The 10888-nt window shown below is 54.5% G+C and overlaps 3 protein-coding genes and 2 non-coding genes across 5 annotated transcripts; all 5 read left to right on the forward strand.

The window, feature by feature from the left end:
• Positions 1–1040: 1040 nt before the first annotated feature.
• On the forward strand, positions 1041–1120 carry MYCTH_t105. Its single transcript has one exon. It is a non-coding gene; the product is annotated as a tRNA-Asp (tRNA).
• A 434-nt stretch (positions 1121–1554) lies between these two features.
• On the forward strand, positions 1555–5266 carry MYCTH_2315449 (uncharacterized protein). The gene is given in 7 exon segments (XM_003663764.1): positions 1555–2258; positions 2371–2448; positions 2575–3072; positions 3190–3674; positions 4800–4863; positions 4943–5183; positions 5199–5266. The coding sequence occupies 4 exon segments, from the start codon at positions 1723–1725 to the stop codon at positions 3224–3226; spliced, it is 1149 nt and encodes a 382-aa protein (XP_003663812.1). The 5' UTR covers positions 1555–1722; the 3' UTR covers positions 3227–3674; positions 4800–4863; positions 4943–5183; positions 5199–5266.
• MYCTH_t106 lies at positions 3616–3695 on the forward strand. Its single transcript has one exon. It is a non-coding gene; the product is annotated as a tRNA-Asp (tRNA).
• Positions 5267–7436: 2170 nt separating the features above from the next.
• On the forward strand, positions 7437–9731 carry MYCTH_2306000 (uncharacterized protein). The gene has a single exon (XM_003663765.1). It carries the CDS (start codon positions 7642–7644, stop codon positions 9607–9609), a length of 1968 nt encoding a protein of 655 aa, XP_003663813.1. The 5' UTR covers positions 7437–7641; the 3' UTR covers positions 9610–9731.
• A 571-nt stretch (positions 9732–10302) lies between these two features.
• MYCTH_51515 (uncharacterized protein) lies at positions 10303–10845 on the forward strand (the record flags this gene model as incomplete). The annotated part of the gene is made up of 2 exons (XM_003663766.1): positions 10303–10501; positions 10706–10845. The coding sequence occupies 2 exons, from the start codon at positions 10303–10305 to the stop codon at positions 10843–10845; spliced, it is 339 nt and encodes a 112-aa protein (XP_003663814.1).
• Positions 10846–10888: the final 43 nt, after the last annotated feature.

Genomic DNA, 10888 nt, shown 5'->3' on the forward strand with positions numbered 1-10888 from the left:
AACGAATGTGCCTCAGGGGCGTAAAGCCTCGAAAGCCCAGGAACAAACAAGAAGGACCCAGAGCGACGAAATTCCGTCTGGAACTTGAAGAGAAAGCCAAGTCACGTTTGAAGATGTGTGCAGTTTTGCGAAAGCGTAAAAGAATCTCTGTCAGGTCCCAAGACAGCCTTCGCTTAATTAATTAAGCTTAATTAGTGAGCCGTGCATCAGCGCCAAAGCGCCAGCCCTTTGCTTGCATCTTACCAAGGTTCCTTCAGCCACCGGTTTAAGCTATTATCCTTCATGATTACTACTGATGATGACAGACGCCGCAGCAGGATTAGCTGAGCCCGTCGCATCAACCCCAAACCTCCAGATTTGCCAAACCCCGGTCCCAACGAGCCCGGGAGAAGGCCACTGAAGTACGTACATCTCTCTCTCTCTCTTCTTTTCTCGAAAGGTATCATAGAGATTTGTTTGAGCTGACACACAGGACAGCTCTCCTAGTTCCGCCTTATGGCTTCGACCTCGGGACCAGCCGGTGATTATAACTGAAACCTAAATACATATTTAACTATACCAATTAAAATATATAATACATAAGTTGTCACATGACTTGTACTTAAAGATGAACATTGGACAGTGAGAAGACTTTGAGCACGCCTCGCCTCTGCTCTTTCACACCCTTTTAACAAAAAACAATAACAAAAAAAAACGGACAGGAGATCATTCAACTCTCAGAAATTCCTTGCTGTACTTGAAATCACTAGCTTCTAATAAAGCTCTCTGGAATGGGATGGTAACAACTTAGACTGCGGGAGCCTGTAATGCATTCCTCTCCAAAAAGAATAACGACCAATTTTTAAGCAAAATATGAGTGACCCGATCGTTCAGAATCGAAGTTTGGTAGTTACAGTATGATTTGTTTCCGTTTGAAAGAAGAACATAAACTCGGGATGACCAGAAAATGGCTTGGTACTTCCATTCCAGCACGCTACATATGTCCCAGATTCCACCTCCATCCGCAGCACTCGACTACGGCTGGTGACCACACCAGCAAATCTTCCGTAGTATAGTGGTCAGTATGTGAGCTTGTCATTGAACAACGCTCGAGACCCGGGTTCAATTCCCGGCGGGAGAGACTGCAGACTTTTTTAGCCCCAAAACAGAGTGCTTGTGTACCAGTGGGTTGCTTCCCTTTTTGGGATCTTGCGTGCAACTAATAGTTGGGAGGTGACAACCAGCGTTCCCCCGCTTGCAGTTTGGGTCTTTGTCAAATTTTCTCCGCATCACAGACTGGAGCGTTCCGGTCCACGACTAGTCTTACCGTACGAGAATCATTCGTTGGTGAAGTGTGGGGCCGGTGTCCGTTTCTCGGGCCAGGCTGCCAAGGCAGATAACGGCTCCCATCGGCCGTCGGCGACGAGCGGGTGCCAGTGGCGGGGTAGTTGATTCCGCCCATGTGAACGGTTGCGAACGAGCCCTTGGACCTGCTTCAAAAGTGCTCGCGGCGGCTCGGCGTCGCCTCACCCCAATGGGGAGACCTTCCTCTTCGGGGCTCTAAAACGGCGAAGTCTGATCGCCAAGGCTAAAGTTTAAGTGGGAACCACTTCCAAGGTTGCAACCAACGCCGAATTAAATTCAAAAAACATCGATATTATCGTCGTTTTCTTTTTCCAACACGCACTCTACGCACGTCTACCAAAGATCAATTTGCAGCCGTTTTCACCGTTTCCTAACAAGATGTCGACCCAAGAACTGTCGATGGACCTCCCGGTCATCGACTTGGACGTCTTCCTCCATCAACCTCGCGACTCGCCCGCGGTGCAGGCCGAGTGCGCCAAGGCGGCAGATGCCCTCATCACCTACGGCGCGCTGGTGCTTCACGACTCGCGCGTGTCGGAGCAGGACAACGACACCTTCCTGGATCTCCTGGAGGACTACTTCGCGCAGCCCGAGGCCGACCTGAAGAAGGACGAGCGGCCCGAGCTGGCTTACCAGATCGGCGTGACGCTGGAGAACACGGAGAAGCCAAAGTGCGCCGTCGACGAGCCGTGCCTGCGCGTCATCGAGCGCCTGGCCCCGTCGGAGCGCCCGCTCGACATCTCGGCTCACTCGCCCGACCCCAAGTGCAGGTTCTTCTGGCGCATGGTTGAGCAGCCCCCCTACAAGACGCAGTTTCCCGTGCTTAATGCCGAGAACGTCACGCCCGAGGCTCCCCACATCAAGGAGCGCTGGGGCCCGGTGATGAACCAATGGGGGACGGCCATGAAGAATGCGTGAGTACAACCAAGCCGACAACAAGACCGAAATCAAACGAGAGATGCCCCGAGGGCCAAAGTGATGGCATGCGGGAGAAGTGCAGGAGGATGGTGCTGACCAGCCCGGCAGAGTTGAGGGGCTCACACAGATGGCTGCCGTTGGCCTGGGGCTCCCGGTGGACACGTTCAAAGATGCAGGCCGATATGGGTATGATAATTATTTCTCTTGTCCCTCCAATTCAATAACCCCCTCCCCTTATGAGATGTGGCTCGACCTTCTTTTCTTCAATTGCTAACCACGAAACAAACCATGGATTGTGGGCGGGAAAAAAAGGCCCCACCTTCTCGCGCCGACGGCATCCGACCTTCAAAAGTACGGCCAAAAGGACACGATCCTGGCCGGCTTCCATACAGACCTCAACTTCCTCACCATCCACGGCCGGTCGCGCTACCCGGGCCTGCACATCTGGGCGCGCAACACGGGCAGGCGCATCCCCGTCAAGATCCCGCCGGGCAACTACCTGCTCGTGCAGGCCGGCAAGCAGCTCGAGCACCTCACGGGCGGGCTGATCAAGGCCGGCTACCACGAGGTCGTCGTCAACGAGCGCACCCTGCAGGTCATCGAGGAGCGCCGCGCCCGCCTGCCGGACCGGCCCCTCATTCGCATCTCGTCCACCTTCTTCTGGCACCTGTCGTCCGACTACGACCTGGTGCCCATCCCGGAGCTGGCCGAGCGCGCCAAGCTCGTCCGGGCGCAGCAGTTCGACCTGGGCAAGGACGAGGGTGAGGAGGTCGAGTACCCGCCCATGAAGGTGGGCGAACAGGTTCAGAAGTAAGTCTGATTCTTTTCTTTTCTTTTCTTTTCTTTTTCAGATTTTCAAGGGGAAAAAAGTGGCCTGCTTTTGGATTGTTATGTGTGGTCAACAGCTCAAACTAACGCGAGTTATAGCGAGCTCAAGCACATTGCTCTGATGGCTTCGAGCTGAAGGAGGGGTTGGTGGTCAGCTAGCATTCTTAGCCAGGTGGCCTCGGAGTTTTGGGTACAATGGACGCCAAAAATTCATGGTTAACGCGAACCGACGGCAATCATGTTTTGAAATGTATTTCTGTCATAAACCTCGAGTAGTGAGAGCGGACCCGGGCCTCGGGTGTATCAGAACCGTACAGCTGAAGAATCTGGGAACATGATGTGAGATATTACGGCTTGACGAATTTCTCCCTTGAAGAGTCTTGATTTCATGTTTTCTGTTTGTTTCAAGGGGACAGTTGTGTAAGGGCGACGACAAAGGCGGTCCACGATGTTGATCTTATAAAATCATCCGCGCGAGCCCCTTCCAACCAACCAGACGCTACGGCGGGTGTCCACACCTGCAAGTCTTCCGTAGTATAGTGGTCAGTATGTGAGCTTGTCATCGAACAACGCTCGAGACCCGGGTTCAATTCCCGGCGGGAGAGTTTCTTTTTCCAGCCCCACTCGGGCATACATCACAAGGGTGCTGTTCAGAGCAATGTTAGGTTCTTTTTTGTCTCTTTTTAATTCCTCGTTTTATTTCCCTTCAAATACCATGATTTGGTCTTCTCTAAGACCCGCTATCCTGTCTTTCTTTAACTCGATGCGTTTCCGCCGAAGGGTCGGAAAAATAGATGCTCGACTCGCGCGCCGACGGCAGGGTCACGGACGCGAGGCTGTACATGCTGACGGACAAGTGGGTCAAGGCGCTCAAGATGCTCGAGGAGCACGACGTGGACTCGTAGGCGTAGCCAGCCGGTCGTCAAGGCATTGTCAGACGCTGGGGGGGGGGGATTGCTCAGAGGAAGAGGCCGGACGACGTCGGGAGGAGGAACGGAAAGGAGAAAACCATGTAATGTTTGACCTCCTAGTCAATAAATGACAGACTTCGTCCCGCCAGCCAACTCGTAACCGAGCCTCGTAGTTTTGGGGGGGGGGGGGGGGGGAAAGGTAAAGAGAAGTGAAAACAAAAATACAGTCGTGTACGACCTTGTGTGTGGAAAGATCAGTTTGTTTCGGCCTAGACGCCGACCAGGGAGAGCGACCAGAGACAGAATCCACAGCTGAGGAGTAGATGTGCTTGCACTGAACTAAGAAGACGAGGACGTACATCGCAGAAATCCCACAAAGAACGCTAGTAGCTCTGTATTTTTCATTTTTCTGTTCTGTTATGATGGCCTGAGCGCGCCAAGGGACATGGCTGGATGTGGGATGCGTTCACCGACCCGGCCTCTTCGGACGGTTAAACCCTCTCTTCACCTCAACCTTGGGGTGCAACTCGTCCAGGACGCCCTGCTCCGTGATCTCGCTCGGGTCTTCCACCTCGAACTTCTTGTCCGGCTTGAGCCCCGCATCCTGCTCGGCGACCGAGAGGACGGCTCTCTTCATCAGGGGGTACATCATGCGGAACTTGATGGCCTTTGTGCTAAAGTTGGTCGGGCATGTGTAGAAGAAGAGCAAGGGGCTGGACTCGCTGCCGTCATGCACGTGCGAGAAGCGGTAGAAGGTGAAGCGCGGCTCCGCGGGGGAGATGGTCTGCACGAGCTCGGGGATCGAGGAAGGAGCGGACTCTTCCGGGACCAGCTCGATCGACTCAGATTCGGGGTTGATTTTCTAGTAAAAGAAAAGGTAAGCGGCGGTCAGATGACAAGAGGCAAGACGTAGCTTGTCGCTGTATAACGTTATAACATACCAGCATGACCAAGGACCGCTTGTCGCCAGCACCGAGGTCTTTGAGGGCCTGCAGCGCGTCCTCGGCGACGGGGGTCATCAGGTTCTTGCTCAGGTGCAGCTCGCGCGTCGCCGTGCCCACGCCCGCCTCCTGCTCGGCGCGCCGCACCTCGCCCAGGCTCCTCTCCTCCTCTGTGAGCGGGGCCTCGAGGGCGGTGTGGGCGTCGTGGCTCTTGAAGCCGGCCGGGCTGAGCTCCTCGGGGGTGGTGGCAAAGAAGGTGTCGCGGAAGTGCTCGCTCCCCAGCTCGCGCACCAGGGTCAGGCGGGTCGAGGCGAACAGCATCTTCTGGCGCACCGGGGCGGTGTCGGGCACGTACGTCACGGCCACCAGGGCCGGCGCGGACTGGTACCTCCGCAGGATGACGTAGAGGGCCTCATTCGGCTTGATGTGCGGCTGCAGCAAGGACTCGACGTTGGACTCGAACGAGGCCGGCGAGGACGGCGTGAGCAGCTGCAGCGGTCGCAGCTCTTCCGAGGCGATGGTCGCGAGCAGGCCGAAGTGCGACTCAGACGCGAGCAGCTCGTTGAATTTGGAGACCAGCTCCTTCGATGCTACGAGCACGAGGGTCAGCGTGATTCTCGAGATGGGAGGTCCAGATCTGGAGTGTTCTTTCTCTCTTTGTTCTCTTCTTCTATGTTTCTTTTATTTTTTCCTCTTCGCTTTTTTTTTGAACAGCTCACGCACCTGAAATTCCGGACTGCATCGTGACGGAGCTGGGAGATTTGGTCGATGCAGCAGCAGGACCTCAAGGTTGCGGAAAGTTCGAGGCACGACGTCAGGTAGGTACCTGACAATGGATATTAGGTGGTACCCGCAAGTTGGAGCCCATCAGAACCCCTCGCCCCGCCCTGCCCACCCGCGGCAACGAGGGGTTCCGGTCTTGACCCACCTTCTATATTGAGTAAGGGGGGAGTCATCCAGCACGGGAAACCATCTTCAGCGCAGTACTCCGTAATCCGTACCTTTACCAAAATTACTCCGTTCTTGGCGTTGCTACCAGTCTTCAATTGACTCACCGCAGCAAAATCTCTTTGACAGCCGTCACAGCACGGAGCCAACAGGCTGAGCACAAGTTCCATGCGTTTATTGCAGGCAGGCATGGACAGAGAAGTGGAATATCTTCCTCGTTCCTCACCGCAACATTGCTAGGATCTCTGCGAGTGCACGTTTGAGCTTCACTCTCTCGTTTTTGTTTATTGTACGGATTACGGAGTACATACATACTTTTCTCCCTTCCCCCATTCTCTGTATTCGTTCCTCGCCGTCCCCGGGCATCAAGACGTCTCGTCTCGGTCGAGATGAGATCTGGCCAGGCTTCCATTTGCCAAGCTGCTAATTTCGGACATGGCAGGTCCAGGCTCGCCACTAGCCGACCCCTGGAAAAAGCTTGGCCAGGCACCAGTGGGCAACAATGAAATAACTAACGGTCAAGTCCTCCCGCCTTTTCGTTTTGTATGTACAGTGGGGTCAGAAAAGTGTTTGCCCACTTCGACCCTGGAAATCTACTTCCAAATCAGCTTAACCAACTACCCCTCTTCAACTTTAACGACGGCTACACCGACTTTTCCATCTTCAACCTCCTCTTCAATACTATAAGTTGGCTTCCAGACCAAAGACTATTTACCAGGAACTTACAGAACCCCAGATATCTCTAGTTTACGGCCTCCATTTGGCTAGATTAAAAGGAGGTTCAATTACAGCCCGTACCGGCTTGTCAAAACGGACCATCAACTATACCATGTCGAAAGTTAAACACAACCTTACCAATGGAGCCGGCAAGCCGTTCTAATCAAAGCCCAGATCTAGAAGACATGTTAAGTTAGGTGACCGAGCTATCTAGCGCCTTCTCCGGCATATAATAACTAACCGAATAGATACCCTTAAATCACTTATACCACTCTACCCTAGGGTACCCGGTTAAACCGACCTAAATATACCGACCAGATCTTCATACCATACTTCCTTCCTTTCTATAATAAGATGAGGTCAAAATATGGCTCTGGGGTAGAATTATAAGAGGATAGGGTAATATATTACCATGGGGGGTTTGTTTAAGGGCTAAAGAGGGCTGCCGAAGTTTGGCTACTACAATGGCCACCACAGAGCCTAGACCTTAGTCTAATTAAATATCTGGCATTGGATAAAGATGAAAATCTCTGACAGGTAGTATCATATTAAGACGATGGCTCAGATGGCTATAGTACTATAGGAAGTCTGGAGCCAAATACCTATTAAATTCCTAGTCAATTTGACTATGGGTATAGGAAAAAGGATAGATCTTTTGGCTTAATCATAAGGTGGCCTAATCAAGTACTGAAATAGCCATAGTTGTAATATCAATTTGGTGGTAGTTTGGCCCTGTTTTGCGTGTTCTGTATGTCTTTGAAGTTGGAAGGTGGAAAAAGTGGGTGGGTAAACACTTTTCTGACCCCACTGTACATGTACAATATATAGACACATACTTTGTTTTCACCATCGCCCTTCGCTGTCGCTCATTCTGATTACTGTATATCATCGCCCACCATGTCGACGTAGAATCGACGTCCATTCGTTTTGGGTTGATCTGATCTCATCTGATCTGATCTGTTTCACTTTGCGCGACACCGCACATTTTTTTTTTGTTCCGATCCCCCGGCGCCCGCTGCTGCGCTTCTGCACGAATGGCGCTCCACACTAGTCTGTCCCTGCTGGTGATCGGCATGTTCTCAGCTGCTGCCGTGTCCGCCCAGCACGTGCTGGTCCCGTTCTCGCAGCACAAAGACGTCGTCCTCTCAGCCCGCGCCTCCTCGGAACGTGGCGCGCTCAAGTCGAGTGCCGGATATGCCTACGTTGTCGATGCAACAGTCGGCACCCCCCCGCAGAACCTGTCGCTGCTCATCTCGACGACGACCGGGGACACCTGGGTGCCCGACGCTAACACTCGCGAATGCTCGCCTCAGTGGTATTACCGCACTTATTACGATGATTCTTATGGGGACGATGACGACTATTCGGATGCACTGTCCGGCTCTCTATGCCGATGGGGCAGCTTCAATTCGACGCTGTCCTCGACCTATCTGCCCCCCAATTCTCGCTACGACGACTTCAGCGTCTCCTACGCGGACATGAACTACGTCTCGGGCCGCAACATGACCGACCGGCTCGCGTTTGCCGACGTCGAGTTCGACGACTACCCGATGGGCCTGGTCTCGTCCGCCTACCGCTGGATCGGCGTGCTCGGCCTCGGCTACAACTCGTCCTCGGGCTACTACACTGCCTCCTCTTCGGCTGGCGTCTATGACAACCTCATGGATCGCATGGTCTTGTCCGGCAAGATCGCGACTCCCGCGTACAGCATCTGGCTGGACAACGCCCAGGCCTCCTCCGGCAGCCTGCTCTTTGGCGCCGTCGACCGGTCCAGATACTCGGGCGACCTGGTGCGCCTCCCGACTGGCTACAACTCGTACTCATACTCGTACCAGTACGGCTTCTCCGTCACCCTCAACGCCATCAACGGCACCAGTGCCTCCGGGGTTCCCATGCCCGCCATCCGGACAAACGACTTCCCTGTGGACGTCGTCTTGGGCCACGGCGAGGTGTTTTCGTTCTTGCCCGACTCGCTGGCCGACCAGATTGCCGCCATGGCTGGCGCCACTTATAACAAGTCGCTCGGGTACTTCACGATCCCGTGCGACGCCGGCGAGCGCAACAACACCAAATTCGTCTTCGAGATTGGTGGCGAAGGCGGCCCCAAGCTGGACGTCGAGACGGCAGATCTGGTGCAGCCATCCATCATGTACAGCGATCTCACCTGGTACGACTCGCCCCTCGAGTCGGGCATGTGCTTTTTTGCCATCCAGAAGTATTATACCGACTCGTCGTCGACCAGTTCTTACTCCAACCTCTACAGTCTGGGCGGCTCGATCCTGCGGCGCACGTATGTCGTCTATGATCTGGCCAACCACGAGATCGCCGTAGCCCCTGTCAAGTTTCCATCTGACGGAAGCACCCCGACGCCCGAGATCAAAGCGTTTGAGAGCTACGGTGCTTACGCCCCGGGTGCGTCCGAGTTCTGCACGAGCAACTACTGCAGCTCGAACTACGGGGGATCCGGTTCCGGTTCCGACGACAACCCCGATCATAAATATTATGGCCCGTACGGTCCGGGATTCGACTACTGGAAGAAGATTGCCATTGGTGTTGGCGTCTCGTTCGGAGTCGTCGCGTTGGTCGGGGCGGTGACGGCCATCATCCTCTGCCGGCGCGCGAGCCGCGGCACGGGAGCTGCAAAGGAGGTGGACGAGGAGGACTCGGCTGGACACACTACGCCGGCCGGGTCTTCGAGCCCCACAGTTGCCCAGAATCCGATAGGGGGTTCGACAGTCGTGCCGCCGGGTCCGCTGCCAGCCATTCAGGAACGGTCCGAAGCACAAACAGGGGAGCCTCGGCTCCCTGCGTCGGGAAATCAGATTATTGTCCAGCCAGCCACACCGCCCGAGCCGACGGGGTCTGCGAACTCGAACACTCAATCAGCCGCCGTATCCGCGCCTTCTAGCGAGCGGGCGCCGCAAAGAGAGGTCCGTGATGATGCTTCGGCGCCAGAGGCCGGTGCCGCAGCGCCGCCGTCACCGAAAGGCAAGGAGAAGTAGAGTGTCCTCGATTATCAGACGTAATCTTGATGAACAATACCCATTCTTTCTGGCTTAGATGCCGTCTCGCAGTCACTCTTGCGTTGCGTAGCAGGTAGGTATGTACATCATGACATTCAGCCCCCTGAGTGATTGTTTAGGTAGCCTAGGACAAAAGGTAGGTTCTGAGTAGCAAATCACAAGAGCAAGGCAGATCTCTGGGTGACTTGTGATGTTCACGTCTCGTTGCCCGCTCTCCTCGCTGATACCCTGTAGCTGTCCGTTCCTTCTTGCTCCTGAGGTCAGCTGCTCAGTGATGAGCCGATTCTATGTATGTAGCTACCAATCGATCCCTGGCTCCCTGACCGAGCTCAAGCAGACGTCATCGCCCACACCCGCCAGCTTTTAACAGCACCTAAAGGGTCTTTGCGGTCGTGTCAAGTCGCGTGCCATGTGCCAGATTGGTTAAAATTGGTCAACCTTGGTCGAACGATCGGGAGACTTGACGTCATGCCCACCCCCCTCATCATTACGAGTCACAACTTGCCTGTTTTCGTTTTATTATTTCGACCATCCGGTTGATTGACTTCCTTCCCTCAATACTCCTAGACCACCAGTCACAGCCACACCAACCCCCTCTCAGACGGACCAGAACAACCAACCCACCACCGTAGCCCAGAACAAAACGAGAGCCTGACACAAAAAAGAAGCAAGATGGCCGTCACAGACGCCATGACCGACCTCATCAAGTCCGTCGGAGAGCTACTGTCCTCTGTCTCGGACGCCGCCTACGCCATCGTCCATTCCTTCGTCAGCGGCATCTTCAACCTCTTCGCCGGCTTATACGCCTTCCTAAGTGACCTCGGCAAGGGCGTGTTCGACCTGGCCGGCGGGGTCGGCAAGTTCATCGCAGGTGAGCAATCGGCGGGGTACTACTCCTCAAACCAACCCCCCAACCTCCCAACCCCTTCTCTCCCAACATCTCCTTGTCCAAATCCGAGCGATATCACACCTCACCAAGGAGAGCAAGGCAAACCATCAAGGACACCAGTATGCTAGAAAACTTTTTCCGCGAGTCGAGCTGACCAAAGGAAACCAACCAACCCAACCCTCACAGGAAATGCCGTCATCATCGTCGTTCTCGTCGCCGCAGTGTTCGCATACACTCGCTTCGTCCGGACTCCGCAGGCCCAACAGGCTCAGGGCCGCAAACCCGCCGTGACAAAGGAGGTCGGTGCCGGCAAGAAGACGAACTGAATTTTGGTTTCTGATGTACCACCGCTATCCGTTTGGGTTCCGG

The sequence above is a fragment of the Thermothelomyces thermophilus genome, chromosome 4 (assembly GCF_000226095.1).
Source record: "Thermothelomyces thermophilus ATCC 42464 chromosome 4, complete sequence".
In the NCBI taxonomy this organism is placed as follows: Eukaryota; Fungi; Ascomycota; class Sordariomycetes; order Sordariales; family Chaetomiaceae; genus Thermothelomyces; species Thermothelomyces thermophilus.

Bases quoted from the DNA above. Each gene is read 5' to 3' on its own strand.
- MYCTH_2315449 (XM_003663764.1), top strand. From the start codon at position 1,723: ATGTCGACCCAAGAACTGTCGATGGACCTCCCGGTCATCGACTTGGAC. The intron at 2,259-2,370 runs GTGAGTACAACC...CCAGCCCGGCAG, and splicing joins GGGACGGCCATGAAGAATGC to AGTTGAGGGGCTCACACAGA. The intron at 3,073-3,189 runs GTAAGTCTGATT...CGCGAGTTATAG, and splicing joins GTGGGCGAACAGGTTCAGAA to CGAGCTCAAGCACATTGCTC.
- MYCTH_2306000 (XM_003663765.1), top strand. From the start codon at position 7,642: ATGGCGCTCCACACTAGTCTGTCCCTGCTGGTGATCGGCATGTTCTCA.